This window comes from Hemiscyllium ocellatum, chromosome 6 (genome assembly GCF_020745735.1).
Source record: "Hemiscyllium ocellatum isolate sHemOce1 chromosome 6, sHemOce1.pat.X.cur, whole genome shotgun sequence".
NCBI lineage: Eukaryota > Metazoa > Chordata > Chondrichthyes > Orectolobiformes > Hemiscylliidae > Hemiscyllium > Hemiscyllium ocellatum.
The window spans coordinates 75,692,911-75,715,484 of NC_083406.1; the positions used below are offsets into that span (position 1 = coordinate 75,692,911).

Below are 22,574 nucleotides of genomic sequence, written 5' to 3' on the forward strand. Positions count from 1 at the left end.
GCTACTTTACATTCTTCTTGCATGATTCAGCAGACCTGGAGAACTATTTCTGAGTACATTGACAATGTATTTTTATATTAAATCCAGTAGGTAATAAAAGTCTGATTTAGATCATTAGTGCTAACGAGATAATTATTTCCATTTTCCAAATAACTGAATTGATTGTAGGAAGCCAAATCTGGCTCTGATTTGTTTTTAAGTATATTATTTGATTGCAAGCTGTTCAATTAAAGAAAGTTAAATGTTTCTGTTGGTAAGACAGTTATCAAATGAATAGAGAGACAATAATGTCTAAAGGAGGTCTGATGGCACAAAGCTCTTGAACATTGCCGGTATCATGTCTTATTCTAGCCAATTTGTTAAAGGTTTAGTACTCACCAAAACTTTTAAATAATGATAATTTATTCTTGCTTCTCACAGCAACTAAACCAAAAATTGTTAATTTTCATTCACAATATCACATTTATAAAATCACAACTAGAATCTTGTCTGACAAATTTATAAGGATTTTTCAAGCAAGTCTCAACCAGAGTGGATACAGGGGAACTGTAGTTTTGCTGTATTTAGACTTCCAGAAACGTTCAGTATGATAGTTCACAAAAGGTTGCGTCATAAGAAAAGAGTCCACAGTGTTGGAGGTAGTATATTGTCCTGAATAGATAGTTGACTATCAGGCAGGAAACAACTAGGAGGAAAAAGGCTTCTTTTTCAGACTGGTGACCTGTAACCAGTGGGGTTCCATAGGGATCTACACGAGGACTGCATATGTTTACAATATATATTAATGACTTAGAGGAAGGAAGTGAATGTACTATAGTCAAAGTTGCAAATGACAGGAAAATAGTGGAAAGTCAGTTTATGATTCAGATACAGTTAACAGATAGATATTAATAGGTTAAAAACGTGGGCAAAAAGTTGGCAAATGGAATATATTATTAGAAAATATGAAGTTGTTCATTTTGGAAGGAAGAACAAAAGAATAAGTGTATTATTTAAGTGATGCAAAACTGCCAAAAGTTGTAACACAAGGGGTTGTGGGGCTACTTTAGAGTCATAGAATTGTACAGCATAGAAACAGACCATTCTGTTCAACTTGTCCATGCTGACCAGATATCCTTTATATATCTAGTCCCATTCACCAGCATTTGGCCCATATCCCTCCAAACCCTTCATATTCATCCAGAGGCCATTTAAATGTTGGATCAGTAATTGTAAGTAATTTTATCAGCCTCCACCATTTCCTCTGGCAGCTCATTCCATATATGCACCACCCTCTGTGTGAAAAAGTTGCCCCTTAGGTCCCTTTTAAACTTTTCCTCTCTCACCTTAAAGCCTTCTAGTTTTGGACTCACTTACCCTCGGAAAACAACCTTGGCTATTCACCCTACCTATGCCCCTCATGACTTTATAAACCTCTGGAAGCTCACTTCTCAGCCTCCGATGCTTCAGAGAAAATAGCCCAAGTCTTTTCAGCCTCTCCCTGGTGCTCAAACCCTCCGACCCTAGCAACATCCTTGTTAATCATTTTTGCCCACTTTCAAAGTTAATAGCATCTTTCCTATAGCAAAGAAACCCCACAACTGAATGCAGCATTCCAAAAGTGGCCTAAACAATATCCTGTACAACCACAACGTGACCTCCCAACTCCTATACTCAGTACACTGATCAATAAAGGCAAGTGTACCAAACACTTCCTTTAACACCCTGTCTACTTGCGACTCCACCTTCAAGGAACTGTTTGTACACAGATCACATCAAGAAGGTGAATGGAATGTTAGCACTTATTTCAAGGGTTTGGTTTATAAGAGTAGGGAAGTCTTCCTGCAACTGTACAAGGTCCTGGTGAGACCACAGCTAGACTATGGTGAGCAGTTTTGGTCTCCTTATTTAATTAAAGACATCATTTGATTGGACGTAGTTCAGAGAAGGTTCTCTACGATGAGCAAAGGTTAACAGATTGGTACTGTACTCACTATAATTTAGAAGAATGACAGGTGATCTCATTAAAATGTATAGAATTCTTAAGGAACTTGACAGGGTGGATGCTGAGAGGATGTTTTCTCTTATGGGAAAATTCCAACCAGATGGCATCGTTTCAGAATAAAGAGGAGACAATTTAAGAAGGAGATGAAGAAGAATTTCTTCTTTCACAGGACTGAGAATCTTCAGAAGTCCTTGCCATGGAGTGGTGTGGGGCCGAGTCCTTGTGTCTATTTAAGGCTGAGATACACAGATTTTTGATCAGTCGGGGAATCAAGGCTTGTGGAAAAGGGCAGGAAAGAGGATGTGAGGTGTGTGCCAGATCAGCTATAATCCTTTTGAATGGTGGAATAGGCTCAAGGGTCTGAATGGCCTACTCCTGTTTCGATTCCTTCTGGTCTGATTGCTATCAACCTATTCCAGGTCAATTAAACTATGATGATGAAGGCAATATTTCACAATGTTTGAATAATCTCTGAAATGATTATTTTACATTTAAGAAAAAAGGGAGAGTATGCTCATGATATACCTTTTAGTTGGTTGAATCACTTGATGTAAACTGCATTCTGGAAGGGATCATAATTATAGTTATACGGCCGTAGAGTCTTACAGCATGGAAATGGGCCCTTCAGCCCAACTCATCTTTTCTGACCAGGCTTCCTAAACTGAACTCATCCCATTTTCCTGCACAATATGGCCCAAATTCCTCTAAACCTTTCCTATCCATGTATCTGTCTTTTAAATGTTGTCACTGTACTCAACTCTACCACTTCCTCTGGCAGCTCATTTCATAGACGCACCACCCTTTGTGTGAGAACGTTGCCCCTTGGGTCTCTTTTAAGTCTCTCCCATCTCATCTTAAATCTATGTTGTCAAGTTTTGGACTCCTGTACCCTGGGAAAAGAGCCCTAGCTATTCACTGTATCTATGCCCTCATGACTTTATAAACCTCTATAAGGTCATCACTCACTAGTTCATGTGTCTTTTCATATACTCGGAATACAAAGTAGTTTCCAAATTGTATATCAGGAATATCAAAAACTTCTTTCAACTGAATGCCTTCCAAATTCATTATGCATAAATAGCTTACAGCTTAACAAAAAGGGCTTTGATTGATCAGGACCGAGGCTGACGCAATAACTGCTGTCTTTCCAGATTTTAAAATTAATTTACTCTGTCTGAGCTGTTCCATAATTCAAGAATAATTGGCCTCATGAGTGACTGTAGACCCTCATATTAAAAGTTAAGTTTTAAAAGCTACAGTTGGGCTTCCAAGTGAAATGAAATACAAAAGGAAAGCAGCCTCTAGTTTGAATTTTTATTCTTCAACTTCACAGTAATTCATGAATATAAATTAGTTTAGAGGTTTACTATGGTCCTGATATGATTAGATCTATGAGAACTATTTATGGACAGCATTTGATGTTTCAAAATAAGTATTCAAGGATTTTGTCAATCAATGAGATTGCAAGGATATAGCATAGCCATTAAAGAACTAGAATTCTCAAGCAGAAATGTATATTTAGCAAATGTTGCAATGCATTGTCTCCACAGTTTTTGACTTCTTACTGAAAGACAACTGAAGCAAAGAACATTATCATCCACTTGTATGTCTGTGTGACTTACAATGTCAAAAAGAGGCCCATTTCAAAGTTGTGACCTAACTAAATGTCCTGATCTTGAGTATTTCTTCAGGTACATGCCTGCAATGCTAATAACTTAAAATTGTTAAAGGAAGAACCAATCTTCTAGTTTATGAAAAGACGGCAACAGTGCTGTGGCTGAGATCTTATTCATCAAGTGCACCTCACTCTGCTGTTTCTTGAGTCTGAACTCAAGTTGGAGCATGCTCACTGCTGAGAGATTATTAGTTGGAAAATGTGAATGTATCATACTCACGACTAAACGTGACTGTGAATGAGATTTGAATTAGATTAATGCACCAATTCCTTGCAAGTTGCTTTGGTGCAAGGATCTACTTACAAATAAGAAGTCTTGATTTAAATTTGAGCAAAATTAGTGTAAGCTCTTATTCTGCAACTTTAAACTATTTTATTTAACATATTCATTTTAAATCAAATCATAAAATGTCTTTAAAATAACTTTATGAAAATAAGCTTGATCTACATAAGATTAATCTTTTTAGTTTATATTTTGTATCACAAACTTGTTATAATCCATATCTAAAATATTGTGCAATTTGGTAATATTGAACACAAAGAATGTCTTTTTTTAATATAATAGCCAGTTATATAGAGATATTGTTTATGACTCAAAGTGATAGAGGGCAGTGTTCTTCAGAGTATTGGATAGTGCTTACTGATAGTGCTAAAGAAGGTGTTTATTTGAAGTTTGAAGCACCGATACTAAGATAACCAATCTACATGTTTGAGAAAAAACTTATATTTTAGCATGAAGACATAATTAGTGTGATGCAGCATTTCATATATAAAGAAGGTGTAAAACGGAATATGACAAGATCTTCATTTAAAGATGCGTTGGTTCAATTTTTCTCAGTTTTCCAGATTTTTATGTACTGCGCACTAAATTGGTTAGACAGAGAAACATCAGCAATTATAGGAAATGTTCCCCGCGATATGGTGAGTATGGACAAAATGAAATCAAAGTTCACCTTCTGCTATGCAACAGCTTCCTGTACAGGTACAGATAATAAGAGCAAAGATGTATTCCTCTCAAGGTTCACATGTACTTTCATCGTAAGACAAGCTCCTATAGTCATATCTGAAGTAAGTACTGGAAGAAGGAATAAAGCCACCTGTGCATTCATAGCTAAAGACATGCCTTTCCAAATGTGTGTAGAAATGCAGCCCAAATACAATATTGCTTGTACTATATTGAGAATTGTTTCTAAATGTGTTATTGATATTGTGATGCGATACAAGAAGGTAATGTGTTTTAGCTGTAGTGCTCATTCCCCTGAGAATTCACGCAGACCAGATGGACTACACTTGAGTTCTGAAAGAGATAGCTGAGGAGACCGTACGGGCATTGGTGGTGATCTTTCATTAATCATTGGAGTTAAAGAGGATCCTAGAGCTAATGTAACACCCCTGTTTAAGAAGGGAGGGAGGCAGAAACAGGAAACTATAGGGTGGTTAGTCTGACCTCCGTCACTGGTGAGATTTTAGCATCCATTACTAAGGATGAGATTGCAGAGTACTTGGAAGTGCATAGTAAAATAGGGCTGAGTCAGCACAGCTTTGTCAAGGGGAGGTTACGCCTGACAAATCTGTTAAAATTCTTTGAGGAGGTAATGAGCAAGAAAAACCAGTGGATGTGATCTATTTGGATTTTAGAAGGCCTTTGATAAGGCATTGCACAGGATTCCATGCTAAACAAGATTTCATGGTATTAGGAGCAAGGTGGAATGGTTAGGGATTGACTGACTGATAGAAGGCAGGGAGTGGTGATAAAGGGGTCTTTTTCACTTTGGCAGCCAGTGGTTAGTAGAGTTGTCAGGATTCCATGTTGGGACCACACTTATTCACATTATTCGAGTAACTACAGATGGTGGCGTTTTGAAACAAAAATGGAAATTACTCAGCAGGTCTGGTAACACTAATGAAAATAAAATACAGTTAACATCTTGAAATGAATGACCCTCCTTCACAACTTCTTCAGGACTCTAAACATTAACTCTGTTCTCTCTTCACAGATGTTGCCAGACTTGCTGAGTTCTCCAGCAATTTCTGTTTTAGTTCGTTTGAGTAACAACATTTTATCTTTCAGTTGGGCACTTTGCAGTTTTCTGGACTCAACATTGAAGTCTAACAGAGATAGGAAACAGGAAAGGCTGGTGAAAGGATTATAATGGAGTTATCAGGGATCTGTATTGGGACCTTGGCTTTTTCTGATCGATAAACACATGGACTCCTAAATGATTTAGTGTGCAGGGGACAATTTCAAAATTAGCAGATATAAAGTGTGAGAAGGACAGTGTAGGACTTCAAAAGGACATTGACAAGTGGTGGAATGGAGTGATTTATAGCAGATTACATTTAATGCAGAGACACTTGAGGTGATGCACTTTGATACAAAGAACATGGAGACACCATAAAACAAAGGATATCATTATTCAAAAGCATGGGCAGGAGCAGAGAGATCTGGATGAATATAGACTCAGATGTTTCAAGCACAGAGGAGGCTATTCACCCCACTGTCACCATTTCAGTCAACAAAGATTTACAACATTAATCTAATTTTCAGTCTCTTGGTCCACAGCCCTGGAGGTGATGGAAATGCAAGTGAATATCTAAATACAGGCATTTCTGGTATAAAGTGATGGCTGTGTTCCTGTGCAACCTCATGCGATAGAAAATTGTGCATCAGAAGATCACTATAGAGAATCACTATACCTGTGCAGTAGAACATTTGCACTATTCAAACAGTGTCTACTATTGACAGCCAATTTACATTGATGAAACATGGGTTATACCAGAAATTCCTGTAGTATTTACATGTTATGAGAGTTTCTGACTCAACCACTCTTTCAGGCAGTGGGTTCAAGACTCCTATCCCAATAATATTTCTCACCAATATTATTGTGACATGTGGCATAGTGGTTTAGCACTGTTGCCTCACAACATCAGGGACCTGGGTTTGATTGCACTCTTGGATGACTGTGGAGTTTGTATGTTCTCCCCGTGTTTGCATGGGTTTCCTTTCCCAGTCCAACAATATGCAGGTTAGGTAGATTGGCCATGTTAAATTGCCCTGTAGTTGTCAAGGGATGTGTATGCTAGGTGGGTTAGACATGGGAAATGCAGGGACAGGGTGGCTTGTGGGGGCGGGGAGGGGTGCTTGTCAGAAGATTGGGGCAGACTTGATTGGCTGAATGGCCTCTTTCTGCACTATGGGAAGTCTATGCCTTAGCCTTCAACCTCTTACTCAAGTTTATGCTCCTGATTATTGACCCCTCCACTAATGGGAGAAGTGCTTTCCTATTTACCTTGTGTGTACCCCTCATAATCTTATACATCTCCACCCAGTCCCTTCTCAACCTTCACTGCTCTAATGTGGTGACTATTTCAGCCATGAAGAGAAGCTGGATAGGCCCGTGTTATTTTCTTTAGAGCTGAGAATGCTGAGAGACGGCTGGGATTGAGATGTATAAGATTATGAGAGGCACGGACAAGGTGAATAGGAAGCAGCTATTTCTCTTAGCTGAAGAGCCAATAACAAGAGGGTATAATTTTAAGATGAAGGACAAGAGGTATGGGAAGATGCAGTTTAACGATTTTGCTCCCTCACTACCTTGGACACTGAAATTATCCCAAATAATAATTAGGTAGTTAAAATCCCCAATTATTATTGTCTTATTATTCTTACATTTCTGCAAAATTTGAGTCCAGATTTGATCCTCTATCACTCCTTGACTGTTTGGGGTCTGTGGTAAACTTGCTCAACGTGAGCACTGTGTTATAATGCTGAGTGCCACACTTTAGCAAGGATGTCTTTGAGAGTGCACAGTAAAGGTTTATGAGAATGATTCCAGGCATGAGAGACTTCAGTTATGAGGATAGACTGGAGAGGTTGGGACTGTTTACCTTGAAGAAGAGAAACATAAGAGGAGGCTTGACTGACGTTTTTGAAATCATGAGGGCTCCAGACAGACTGGATAGGGAGAAACTGTGCCCACAAGTAAACAGATCAACAACCAGAGGGCATATTTTTGAAGTGTTTTACAAGAGTTGCAAACGAGAGGTAAGAGAAAATCATTTCCCCAGAGACTAGTTATGGTCTGGAATGCATTGCTTGCAAGTGAGGTGGAGGCATGTTCAATTGATATATTCAATCAGATATTAAATTATTATTTAAATAAAAACAACATGCACAGTTATGTTAAAAAGGTAAGAGACTGAAACAAGATCAAAATGCTCTAGGAACTGGTGCAGACATGGAGGGTTCAAAGGTCACCTTCTGCAAGGTGAACAATGTCAGATCCTAATTTTTGTGCAAATGATTGCACCGCAGCTATAGCTGGTGATTCTCCTGTTTTCCATCTCCAACACCTTTAATCGCATCATTGTTTTATTTAACATATTTTCACTTGTACCATCATCCACATATTTTTTAACATCTATTTCTCCTCCCTTACAAGTTATTTGACTTTCCCTATTGTTCCTGCCTCCCCTATCCCATCCTCTCTACTTGTATAAAATCTGCACATTTAACTCAGATGCCACGTAATGTTGGCTGGGCTATTACAGGGTGTTAGGAAATATGGAGAGGGTAGGAGAGCAGAGTGGGGTGGGTCCCGTCTAGCAGGCTGGGGAGACTTGCAGCTATGGTTTGGAAGTCTCCTGATCAGGGACTTGTGCATGGAGAGACCCTCCCAGCAGCAATGGCATCCTTGTTGACCATGTGCTCCTGCTCTCACAGACCCTTCCCCTTCCTCGCGCCTCCCCTGCTGGTCTCAGTGGCTTTGACCCTACTTCCCTTGGTTCCTGAGCAGCATCCATGATGGAACATTCCCAGTGGTTGCCCCAGCACCAACAGTTTACCAGCCCTGCAATTGGCCAGCAGGACTTGGAGGCCGAATCTCCTCCCTTAAAGGGATGAGTCGCTCAGGTTGCCAGATAGTAATTACCTGGTCAGGGTAAAATCTGTTTGGGGATCCCAACAATAGCCAAGGTGACATCACCCCCAACAATCAGGGATGTGGACTGGGCCACCAATACCTCATTAGTCATTACTCTTGGTTCACAGATGCTACCTGACTTGCTGAATATTTTGATTTTGGTTTAGCTATTTGAACCAGAATATAATAACTCCAACTGAAAGCTATTGGAGCTGGTGTACATCTGAAGATTCCTGGAACCATTATATTATATCATAATTTCAATTAAGGATAATTTAATTACAAATACCTCGTGATATTTCATAATGCTTTTGGCTGGCATGCAGTTGCAGGATCGCCAGTGTTCAGTACCGCAGGCACAGTTACCCCCACAACGTTGAACAAGGAGGCAGCGAGGGAAGAAGACTGCATTCGTCTGCTTAAGCTCTTCTCGAAGGTTAACGGAGTAGTTTCGTGGAGTACAGCTGTAGCGTTTAACATCATTATTCATTCTGTTCAGGTCAGCTATAAAAGAAGATTTAAAGAAAATAAGTTCTTCTTTGGAATTAGACATGTCATTAGTGCTTGCTTTCTGGGTTCAGAAAGTGTTCATTGATAACATTTGCAAGCTTTTCAGACTTGTAAAACCAAATAATTTTTCCTGGCAAGCACATCACAATTTAATTCTATTATTTCAGCTATTATATTAAACTGTTTATTATGCTATTACATTTCTTTTGTATCAAACTGTGCAATGATCATTTAAACTTATGGATCATATATAATACACTATATTCAAAAGCTATTATCCAACCCCCAAGATCATTCTATTAATTCTGCTCTAGGTATTTATTCTATTCATGATTAAAACCTACTTTGTACCTGGTACAAAAATACTACAAGCACATATTAATGTATTCCCCTTATACCAATCATAATATGTGCAGTATAGATTTAAAACAAGGTGTGGTATTGTTATAAAGTGTATCCTTTTGGGCTGTAGGCCCTGCTTAAATCTTAAATGGGTTTCAGCAAATAACAATGATTTCAGCTACTAATTACACAGGCATTTACAAATAAATTTAAAGTTACTGTTATTATCTTACCACTGCTGTGAAATCTAGTTTCACTCTTATTGTGTTTGGCAGTAATTCAGTGTAACATGTAAGAAAATAAGAAAGTATAAAATCTGTAAAGGCTAATCATACAATAGTATAGGAAGACAAACCATGAAAGAATTTGGATCACTCTGAAATATCTCCAATTATTTTATGCAAATAAAATGATGGTGCTGTGAATAGGCATCAATCTAGCTAAGCAATAGTCAAAACTTTTCAGGCTACCAGGCTGAAAGTAATAAACTTATGTTTTGTTCTTTCATCAGATGTGACTGTCATTGACAAGGTACTACCCATCATAAATTGCCATTGACAAGGAGGTGGTGAATTGTCTTCTTAAAATGCTGCAGTCCGTCTGATACGGGAGCACTTTTAGTGCTGCTGGGAAGGGAGTTCTAGAATTTTGACTTAGCAACTATGAAGGAACAGTGATACAATTCCAAGTCAGGATGGTGTAGGTCTGGGGCGGAAACCTGAAGGTGGTGGTGTTCCCACGTATTCACTGGCATCGTTCTTCTGGGTGGTGCAGGGCATAAGTTTGGAAGGTGCATTTCAAGGCTTAGTGAATTGCTGCAATGCATTTGCAGTGTGTTGTTGTATGTCAGTACTGGATGGACTGGGTGCCAAGCAAGCAGGCTGCTTTCATCTGGATGGTATTGAGTTTCTTGAATGTTGCACCTATGTAGGCAAGTGCAGAGTACTCCATTACACTCTTGACTTATGCTTTGTGAATGGTGAACAGATGTCCGGGAGTAAAGAGGTGAGTTCCCTTAGAATTCCTAGACCTATTCTTGGAGCCACAATATTTATATGGCTGGACCAGTTCAATCTCTGGTCATAATCCCTTGGGTTGTCAGGGTTTTAGTAATAATAATGCCACTGAATATTAAGGGGAAAGGTTAGATTCTCTCTTGTTGGAGATAACTATTGCTGGCATTTATATAACACCAAATACCACTTGACATCTTGCCCACGTCTTGCTGCATGTGGACCTGAACTGCTTCAGTGTCTGAGGCATTGAAAATCATTCTGATCCTTATGCAAATGATTATTGCACACATATTTGTAACAATATAGTAGAGGTTAGATATTTGATGAAGCAGCAGAAAATATCTGGGTCTCAGATACGACCCTGCTTGCAGCAATGTCCTGACTAAAATGATTGGTCTTCAATAACCATAAGCATCTTTGTTAGTTTTGAGATTAACTGTGGAGAGTTTTCCCCTGATTTCAACTACTAGAGTTCCATGATGCAATGTTTAGTCAAGTTCTGCAATAATGTCAAGGGCAGCCACTCTCACCTCATCTTGGGTGTTCAACTCTTTTATCAATGTTTGGACCAAAGCTGTAATGAGGTAAGAGTCAAAGCAAAACTCAAACTGAGCAGCTTATTGTTGGCTAAGAGCTGCCTGATATCACTGATGACCACACCTTCCATCATTTTAGGGGTGAATTGGGAGTTGATCAATGAGACGGTAATAGTTGTGGTCAGATTTGACTTGCTTTTTGCACAGGCTATATTTGGGCAACTTTCCACAATGCTGGGTAAATGTCAGTGCAATGGATCAGCTGGTCGAGGAGTGTGCACAATTCTGGAGCAAAAGTCTTTAGTACTGGAATAAGATGCTGGCAGGCCTCAGTGCCAATGCAACTTCCAGAATTTTTACAATAACTTCACATTACATGGAGTGAACTAAACTGCATGATGACTGGCAACTGTGATATTGGAGATCTCAAGATGAAAGGGAACAAATTAAGACATGTATATTACCACAAATCAAAACAGCTCAAATAAACATAACATATGCAAACTACATATCAACTTAAAATCTTCAAATAGTATTTTGCTAGTTCTTAATATGTTCAGATTAATAGACTTAAGATTCAAGCCAATTCTTCAGAACAAGAACTATTTGAGTCAGAAGCACTGTTTGTTCAATTATTCAAGTTTCTACAGTACTGTGATTTATTACTGATTACAATGTGATGTATTTTGTAACATTGATAAAACTAGTTATATACCTAAAGTAATTTTTAGATAAATACAATTGTTTTAAGTTGTGCTTATAATTAATGAGCCAATGAAAGTCAGACATTTAAGACTTTTGTTTATTTTAGCTATTTTGTCTATTCACAACTCAGATTTAAACTAAATAGAGTATTACAGACTAGTAGAGAATTGTGAATACGTAACAATAGTGAGTTTAAATCAGTATTCATGAAATTGTTGTTGGCATTATTGATGAGTCTTTGTTAGATTAATTGCAGTCCAAAGAAGATCTGATTCAAGAGATAGCCATTTAGAAGTAACAGAGACCAATTCTAAGGGTAAAAAGTTAAGTTTGGCATAGGTCATCTTCAGAATCCATTTCTTACGGCACAGAACCAAAAGGACATGTCACAAGCCAATGCAATGGACAGAACAAACTCCAGACAGTAAAAATCCTTGCTAATGCTATTGAGTGAATAAGCCTCATGTGGCACAAACAGTGCCTAATTATTAAAAGCAAATACTTTTATTGTAAAACCACTAAGTCACTTCCAGAAAATGTGATGAAGCAGGATACAACCACAGAAAAGCCAAAGACCAAAAAAATGCCCACATGGAGATAGAAAGTTGAACAATTTGAGTGGAGGTTGAACACAAAATGCTTTCTGGGGGAGTCAGTGACCCAGATGAAACATTTGGGATTGCTGATATATGTATCAAAATGCATGTCAGAAAATCTAAGTTAGACTCACATGCAAATATTGCAGTATTATCAGATAGTGCACCTTTGTTGACATAATATTGTTACCCAACATAACCTCAACTGTATGGTGCACAGGCACTTTAGTTAGTATTAATAAACATGCTCAAAGCAATTCTCCAACATCAGGTGCATCAAATTCCAAGGGGGAAAGAAACATATGCACTTCAGACCAGGAACACTCAGTGCTCAGTAAAAAGGTCGGAAATGTATTGACCCCAATCTTATTCAGTAGGAAGAGGTTAAAGAATAAACCAGGAGTTAAAGGAACAGCCTGTCAAAGAAGAGATGGTGGAAGAGTTTACAGTTCTCTGCAAGCTCATGGTGGTACCTAAACATTATGTAATATCTCCGGGGATAAATATTATAATTGTTTCATTTTGGTTTGATAGAAAGGTGTAAGCACACTTGGTTGTTGGAAATGGGCACCACAAAGAAGAGACAAGCAATGTCTAAAAATTCAAGATTTGACAAAGAAAAAAAGTCTAGTCAGGTAGGGGGTGAGATTAAAGGTCTTCCAGAGAACTTCAAACTGTCAGGAAGAGAGTCTAATACAACTACTTTCTAACCAATAAAATATCTTTTACCCAACAAAACTATCTGAGTCTGAGTCTGAAGAAAAAGCATTCAGGGAGAATAGTGAAATGTAATGATATAAATAAATGTATAACGATAATTTCAGAATTAATTGGAAAAATGATGCATCTAGGTGGAGAGAGTCTGGATGGATTAATACTCGAGTACAATAAGCACCATCTATTGTGATGATGTCACAAGGACCTGGTGGGAAAGCAGAGAAGGGCCTTGTGGGAGATAGAACTAAGGCTAGATCCTATAGCCTTTGCAGAAAAGCATAATCTTCTCTTATACTTGTACATAATTGCAGACATACAATCAACTATGTCTTATTTACTCTATGACTTTTCTTACCAGGCCGCAAGGTGGCTACCCTAACACATATTAGAACAAGTAGGCCCCTAAAGAACCTACACATTTAGAAAATACAGATAACAGCACATGCAGTACAGTGCTACCTCAAATTCATATTAAAAATGAGATCAACATCACAATGAATTTAATTATCACAGAACTATGCTTCTTTCTGTGTTATTACAGCTTGTGCGAGCGCGAAGCACATTTAAGTGTCTGGAATTGTGGTTTTGTACTTGTGAAAAAATACAGAAACACAGATACTATGAATAGCTGTGAGGTAAGAATGTCATGGTGAGTTGGTGAATACCAGGGTGCAGGAGTAAGGGATTTAGCAAATCAGTAGATTGTTTCTGTATCAGTTGAAGCACTCTGACCAAAATATTGTTGGCAGCCATAAATGGTTTCCTTTAGCTTGACATGACATGACTGGGATAACCTCGTAATACATCTACAAGAAAATAACTAAAAGAAAAAAAAACAAAGGCATTGGTCCAACATCAACATATCCAAAATTAGAAAAAAAAACAAAAATGAATCAGGAAAGGTTGTAGTTATGATGACAAGGTTGAAAAACCATGATCTTTGAATGTTTGGCGCAGCCACTCATCTCCATCTCCTAAACATGTGATCAAACATGTTGATAGAGGAATTGCAACTGGCAGCAGCAATGAATTAATGCTGGCATTTAATTTATTTCAGTTATCTTTTTCATTTGTTTGATTTTTTTCAAGGAATAACTGTCAAGCCAAATTTGAGGAGCACATTCATAGCTCTACAGTTATGAACTCTACATAATTCTGCATATCAATGTTATGCACCACTTACTGTATAACTGCAGAGATGAATGTAAAAGCTATACCCAAGAAACTTAGGTCCAACTTCAAAATATTTTGCTAGGCAGTAAAATGTTCAGTTATTGGATGGGTTAGAAAAAACTCAAAGCATTTGTTGAATTGTGATGCAAATTACAGCACATTAAAGGGAACAGGAGGAGTAGGCCGCATAAGGAAAACACCACAGCTGGTCGTTGGAACATAACTGTGGGCATTGGAGGTCTTTTATTTAAAAATAAGAAATCCAATAACTGGCAATAACTGCTGGCTTGGAGGTGTTCTTACAATTTGGTTTAATTGAAGTAAAGGCTGTTAACCAGCTGAGTTGAACATGTTACTCAGCTGATCACTCCCATTTCTGAAAAGAAAACTCTCTACAACAGCTGGAGTGAAATCTATTTATTCATTTGAAAGTATATTGAAGGAATATTATGATTGTATTTCCTGAGCAGTTTCTGCCTGCAGGATAATCCAGTGCATGATCAGTAATTTGTCCACAAGTATCATAACATTAAGCTCACAGACTCCAGTGCATCCCACATTTTATCAGCTTGCCTTCAAGAATAATACATGGGTCACTTTTTTTTACAGAAAGTCAATCTCTGTAAATTTTTCAATTGTTTTTCCTTGAATTGTCTGTGTCTGTGTGTATATTTTGTTACTATTTAGAGAGATAAGCATTGATACGTCAATATTATTGACTATGTTACCAAACATTGTATCTTTATTGAATCAGTTTTATCTTGATATTAAATCCATCATTGCACTTGTTAAGAAACTTGTTATTTAAAACCTGATATTGAGGTTGTATTTAATTTGTCATCTTGGAAACTGAAAGCAGTATTTCTGATTTGATGCTGTGACCTATAGAGTAATGGGACTAGCGTGACAGTGCACTTCACCGGTCTCGGTCATAACATGTGGAATGATGGGCTTCCTTCATGTTGCAATGAAGGAGCTGCGCACGTCTAACAGGAGATTCCAATTAGGGATTCTTCAGAAGTGCAGAACTGTGCCTCTGTTCTGGCAGATCCACTGGTAGCATAGGACATTTGGGAGAAGGCATATTGCATTCCTTTTATTCCAGCAGTCAAAGGTCTTATTCTACAGTTTAATGGGTAGGATTATGGGAAATAGTCAGGTCTGGAGAAGGAGGAAGGGGTGTCAGGTGAAAGGAGGAAGAATTGGAGATGAGGTCAAGGAGTTTCAGTGTGTCCACTAGCAGAGGGCTATTGGGTCAGGGCCTGTGTGAAATATAGCAGGGAATGTGAGAAGTAAATCGGGGGTCAATTGAAAACTTACTCAGCAATTCACTGAAAATTGCCTGGAATTCTAGAATTTAGAAAATGTCTAAATTTTGCTGAGTTGCAATTTATTTAACAGCAACAAACTCTCTGAGTTCTTCAATTTAAATGGAGACCTTTAGAGAGTTCCAGTGTAGAGGTACAGTCCAGCAAAATCTGAAATTGTCTGGACAATTCTTTCAGAATCTGCTCTCGTGCAGATTGAGGAATAGTTCAGAATAGGCATGTAGGCAAGGAACTATTACATTAATCACAGAGCACTTCAACATGCAGGTAGACTGTGAAAAGCAGGTTGGTAGCCAATCCCAAGAAATAGAATCCATGAAATGTCTATGAGATGACTTTTTTTGAGCAGCTTGTGGTAGAGTCCACTAGGGAACAGGAAATTCTAGAACTGATGATGTGTAATGAGACAGATTTGATCAGGGAATTTATAGGTGAAGTAACCCAATGGGACAGTGACCATAATATGATAGATTTCAACTCCTCTGCAGTTTGAAAGGGAGAAGCTAGAATCAGATGTCACGGTATTAAAATTGAGTAAAGGTAATGACAAAGAGGTGAAGGAGAAGCTGGCCAGAATTGATTGGAAGGGGACCCTAGCAGAAAAGATAGCAGAGAAGCAATGGCAAAGGATGGGCACAGCGGAAATTCGTCCCAAGGAAGATGAAAGAGACTAAGGGGAGGATTTTGCAAATGTGGCTGATGGGGAAATCTGGGATAGCATAAAAGCAAATGAAAAACAATGTAGTGGAGATTAGTGGGAATCCAGAAGATTGGGAAGCCTTTAAAAACCAACCAAAAAGCAAATAGTAGTGAAGAAAATGGAACATGAGAGCAAGCCAGCAAGTAATATAAAAGATGATTGCTGTAGTTTTTTGATATACAAAACGTAAAAGAGATGCAACAGTGGAATGCTGGAAAATGAGACTGGAGAAGTAGTACTGGGAACCAAGGAAATGGCAGAGAACGTGAACAGGTACTTTACATCAGTCTTCATGGTGCAAGATACCAGTAGTATACCTGAACATCAAGAGATCTGGGGGCAAAGGTGAGTGTAGTGGCCTTCACTAAGGAGAAAGTGCTGGAGAGGCTGAAAGGTCTGAAGGTGGATAAATCACCTGGTCTGGATGGACTGCATTACAAGGTTTTGAAGGAGATAACTGAGGAAATTACAGGTGTATTATTGGTAATCTTTCATACATCACTGCAGTCAGGGAGGGTCCCAGAGAACTGGAAAGTGGCTAATGTAGCATTCCTGTTTAAGAATGGAGAGAGGCAGAAGGCTAGAAATTACAGAACACTTTGTCTGATCTCATTATTGCTAAAGATATTACACTCCATTATTAAGGATGAGGGATTGTATAGTACTTAGAAATGCATGGTAAAAGAGAGTTGAGTCAGCAAGACTTCACTAAGTAAAGGACATGCCTGACAAATCTGTTAGAATTGTTTGAAGAAGTAACAAGCAAGTTAGACAAAGGAGAGCCAGTGGACGTGATCTATTTGGATATTCAGAAGGCCTTTGATAAGGCGCTGCACAGGAGGTTGCTAAATAAAGTAAGAACCCCCTCATGTTACGGGCATGGTACTAGCATGGATAAAGAATTGACAAACTGTCAGAAGGCAGAGAGTGGGAATAAAGGGTCTTGTTTAAGATGGCAGCTGGTGACTAGTGGTGTTTCACAGGGATCAATGTTGGAACCACGACTATTCACTTATACATTAATGATCTGGAACTAAATTTGCAGATGACTCTAAGACAGATGGAGGTATAGGTGGTGCTGAGGAAGTGGGGAAGAGCAGAGGACATGGACAGGCTTGGAGAATTGGTAAAGAAGTAGTTGATGGAATGCAAATTGTGAAGTTATGCTCTTTGGCAGCATGAATAGAGGCACACACTATTTTCTAAACAAGGAAAGACTTTGGAAATCTGAACCACAAAGGGGCTTTGGAATCCTACTTCAGGATTCCCTTAATATTAACAAGAAGGTTTAGTGACAGTTAGGAAGGCAAATGCAATGTTAACATTAATTTGGACAAGGTGAGTACAAGAGCATGGTTGTGCAGCAGAGGCTGTATCAGACCACATTTGGAATATTGTGAGCAGTTTTTGGCCCTGTATCTAAGGAAAGATATGCTGGCATTGGAAGGGGTCCAGACAGAGTTCACAAGAATGATCCTGGGGATGAAGGGTTGGTAACTCTAGAAACTCTAGAATTTAGAAAGATGAGTGGAGATCTGATTGAAACTTACAGCAAATTAAGAGGCCTGGTTGAATGGATATGGGAACATGTTTCCACAAGCAGGAGAGACTAGGATCCAAGACCACAGCCTCATAGTGAAGGGACGACCACTTAGAACTGAGCTGAGGAGGAATTACTTCAGTCAGTGAATGTGTGGAAGTCACGACCACACAAGGATGTGGAGGCCAAGTCATTGAATTCAGCACAGAGATAGGTACATTTTTCATTATTAAGGGGATTCAATATTAAGGGCGAAGGAGTAAGATGGGGTTGATAAAACAGGTCAGCCATGATCAAATAGCAGAATAGACTGGATGGGCCAGTGGCCTAAATTTGCTTCTAGATATTATAATCTTATTGATTATCTAGTCATTGGAAAATCTGATAATTTTTATTTTTGCATTCAATAATTTCATTGAACATATTGCATCTGGGATTGAAAAATGAGGGAATATTTGCCTTCTTCATAATTAAGTAATAAATGATAGAATCCCTACATTGTGGAAACAGGCCGCTGGCCCTCCAAAGAGTAACACAAGGGGTAAGTAATTCCCCTACACTTACCCCTTACTAATGTACCTAACCAATACATCCCTGAACACTATGGGCAATTTAGCATGGCCAATTCACCTAGCCTGCATATCTTTGAATAACAGGAGGAAACCCATACAGACTGGAGGAGAATGTGCAAACTATTGCCTGAGGCTGGAATTGAACTCTGGTCCCTAGCACTATGAGATAGCAGCACTTACCACTGAGCCACTATGCCACCCAAATCAAACTGCAGGGGGACATAGCTTAGAAATGTACAGCTTGAAAATGCTGTATTGTAGCAACATATTGGAAATAAAAGATATTTTCAAGGAAGAGTTTTCTCTTAATTTAGAATATGCCATGTGTTCATTGCAAAATGCCCTATAATTAAAACATGTAACAACAGAGGAAATAGGAAACTATGGACTGAATTTTCCCAGCCCCTGAACACCAGGCAATGGTGGGTCTGTAGGGAAAATATTGCCAGACAGAAAAAATGAGATTCTCAATGTTAAGACAAAAAGTCTGATTCTGCAATCAGCTCTTGAACAGCAAGATGAGAATCTTTCTAGTAAGTACTGAGACACCTATTTGCATGCATTTACATGTCATTAGTACCTAACCTTAGTGCATTGAAATGTAGCTCATGAACAGGAACTCTCCTTGAAATGCCCCGAAATTGACATTTAGTGGATTTTTGGTAACATTCAGCTCTTTGGTTAACTTTGAATGAACATTATAATGTGGATAGATTTTAGGTTGAGCTGCTGATGCAAGCGGGGTTGAAATGGTGATTAAATACAATCATCACTTGCTGGCCACGTATGCTGGCACTCCTTTCATCCTATGTACCACTGCACTGTTTCAGGTATTAGACCTTTTAATACAAAACACAGGACGTCAATAGAGGAAGCTAGTGCTTGGGCTGATGAGGATCAATTTGGCAACATTGAAAATTATATGTGTGGGAAACTGAAGGAAATTAGATGCTTCTCTCGGTATCGAAGGATTGCATAAGCTATGTGCCCTGCCATGGGCTCGCTCTCAAATGCATACCCCAGGACTTGCCTTAATACTGCTGTTATTAAGCTTGGAAGACAACAAAATTGTTTGTATAATATTTTTACTTACCTGACTATAAAAGAGTAAGTGGCTCATGATATGGGCCACTTCACTCCAGAAAGCCAGCTTGTAATATTTTACACTATTGCATTTATATCTCACACACCAGCAACAGTGATGGCCAATAGGTCTGAATTCAGTGAAGTGACAGACAACTTGCAAGTCCTTAAATGTGGCTCAGGCCTCAAAACTTCCATGCTCTTTAGATTTCTCATGGAAGATTTAAAACTAAACCCAAAGAATCACAGCCTTGAAATGCCATCTTTTACCCATTACTTTATGTGACATCAGCCGGCTTAGACATAAATGGCTTAAACAACGGACTAGGAAGGTTAATACAAATGTATTTGCACAATAGATGCAACATATTCTTGGTGTATGTGTTTAAACTTTTCTAAATGTTGTACAAACTACTGTCACTCTCTCTATATATAGTTGAATTTTATGAACCTCTGCTGAGAAATGGGCCCTATCTTCACCCAGAATCTGCACTGTGTCCCTTATTCTGAGATTGTGCTCTCTGGTCCCAGACTCCCCACAAGAAGAAGAAACTATTGCACCTTCCCCTAAGTATATTCCATGTTTCAATAAGGTTGCATCTCATTCTTCTGAATTCTAATGAGTACGGGCCCAACTGAAGCAAAGAGGTTCTTCTGCAGCTGTACAGGGCCCTGGTGAGACCACACCTGGAGTACTGTGTGCAGTTCTGGTCTCCAAATTTGAGGAAAGACATTCTGGCTATTGAGGGAGGGCAGCGTAGGTTCACAAGGTCAATTCCTGGAATGGCGGGAGTACCTTACCCTGAAAGACTGGAGCGACTGGGCTTGTAAAGCCTTGAGTTTAGAAGACTGAGGGGACCTGATTGAGACATTAAAGGATTGGACACTCTGGAGGCAGGAAACATGTTTCAACTGATGGGTGAGTGCCGAACCTGAGGACACAGCTTAAAGGTACGGGGTAGACCATTTAGGACAGAGATGAGGAGAAACTTCTTCACCCAGAGAGTGGTGGCTGCATGGACTGCTCTGCTCCAGAGGGCAGTGGAGGCCCAGTCTCTGGATTCATTTAAGAAAGAGTTGGATAGAGTTCTCAAGGATAGTGGAATCAAGGGTTATGGAGATAAGGCAGGAACAGGATACTGATTGAGGATGATCAGCCATGATCATATTGAATGGTGGTGCAGGCTTGAAGGGCAGAATGGCCTACTCCTGCACCTATTGTCTATTGTCTATTAACTCCTCATAAGGCAGTCCTTCCATATCAAGGATCAGTCTAGTGAACCTTCTCTGGACTGCATCCAATGCTGATGTGTCTTTCCTTAGAAGAGGGGCACAGAACTATTCACAATATTCTAGCCGTCTGATTAGTGCCTTCTATAGTTTTATCAAAACCTCCCTTCCCTTACAATCCATTCTCTTTCAAGTAAATGCTAACATTTTATTTACCTCTCCAATGAACCTGCTAACTTGGATGCTAGCATTTTGCAATTCATGGACAAGGACTTCCAAATCACTCTTTTTTTTTAAATTTAAGTTTAAATTAATATTCAACTCCTTTATTCTTCTCACCAAAGTGCATACCCACACATTTTACATTATCTTCCATCTGCCAAGTTTTTGCCATTCCTGTCAGTCTTCCTCTGCAGATACTTCGCGTCATCCTCATCACTTGCCTTCCTCACATCATTTCACACAAGTGTAATATTTCCATTTCTCTCAATGTCTAAGACTGGCTAATCTATTTGATGTATTCCATTTAGCACTATTTAGTGTCACATCACATGCACAGCAAGAAATGAACTGACACTCTCAAAAATTACTGTGCGGAAGACTGTCACAGAGGTTGGTTCTGGGTTTGTTTCCACGTTCCCATAATCTCAATCATTCTAACTATTGGATCATTGAGCTGAAGTACATACTCACTGCAGAGTGAAATAAAAAAAGTCCTCGTAATAATTTATATTTTGGCCAATACTAATCTTCACAAAGAATGATAACATTTCAATTTTCAATGACTAACTGAAAGGAACACATGGCGAGATAATGGAGTTTACAACTTTCACTGTATAAATAACAAACCAAAAGTAACATAAACAAACCACTATTCAGACTACAGAACAGAACAATCCCCTTTTACTTTTAGCACAATTGGAAACCCCATTCCATACTTAAACAATCTACCATTCATTAAGGCGACAATCAATTCTCAGAGTCATAGAGATGTACAACACGGAAACAGACCCTTCAGTACAACCCATTCATGCTGACCAGTATCCCAACCTAATCTAGTCCCACCTGCCAGCAACCGACCCATATCCTTCCAAACCCTTCCTATTCATATACCCATCCAAATGCCTCTTAAATGTTACAATGGTATGAGCCTCCACCACTTCCTCTGACAGCTCATTCAATACACGTATCACCCTCTGCGTGAAAATGTTGCCTGTTAGGTCTCTTTCATATCTTTCCCCTCTCACCCTAAACTATGCCCTCTAGTTCTGGACTCCCCCACCCCAAGGAAAAAATCTTTGTCTATTTAACATATCTTCTGCAATCTGTGCAAAGTAATTCTCAAATTCCAAGCATTTACTTCCTTAAGTTTTCTTTTGCAGCTAGGCAACTTTTAACCCTCGAGCTATTGTTTTTTGCGATAGGATTTTCCTGAAGATCCTCCCAGTAGCTCTGATTAGGTGAATCTTCTGGCCTCATTTTAAATCCTCACAAATCTGATCCTTTCAATCCAAATGTGAGCTCCAAACTGCAAGGTGAACCACGGAAACTTGTTGTTGCCAGTTGCTCCACTTGTCTTAGTTCCGATCAGACTGCCCTGTCTGTATAATTCTGGCATACTGTTTAGTAGAAACTCATAATCCGATCCTACAATGGCTTCCATTTTCTTAAGCCCAGCTCCATGGCAAAATGAATCCTATGGGCTTTGCAACTAGGTTGCTATGTTGATTAGATTTCCTTTAGACTCCTACTTAATTACATAGTGATATTAAATAGACAGCTAAAATACAAAACCTGACATTTTTACCACTTCCCTGAGACTTGAGATGAACAGTTTTTACTATCAGCACAAATGCTTTGGCTATTGCTTACAAATCTAAATACCATGCAGCTTCTTGTGAATGGAATAATCTAGGCTCCTTTAGCAAGGAAGCCACACATGTTT

The 22,574-nt window shown here is 38.9% G+C and overlaps 1 protein-coding gene across 3 annotated transcripts in view; it reads right to left on the bottom strand.

Moving 5' to 3' along the window:
• The window catches only part of pdgfd (platelet derived growth factor d), a 180,012-nt gene that overhangs the window by 10,904 nt on the left and 146,534 nt on the right, over positions 1 to 22,574 (bottom strand). For all 3 annotated transcript variants that reach the window (XM_060826050.1, XM_060826052.1, XM_060826051.1), the window contains one exon: positions 8,871 to 9,085. In XM_060826050.1, coding sequence (XP_060682033.1) covers positions 8,871 to 9,085 — 215 coding nt within the window. The remainder of the gene's footprint in view (positions 1 to 8,870; positions 9,086 to 22,574) is intronic.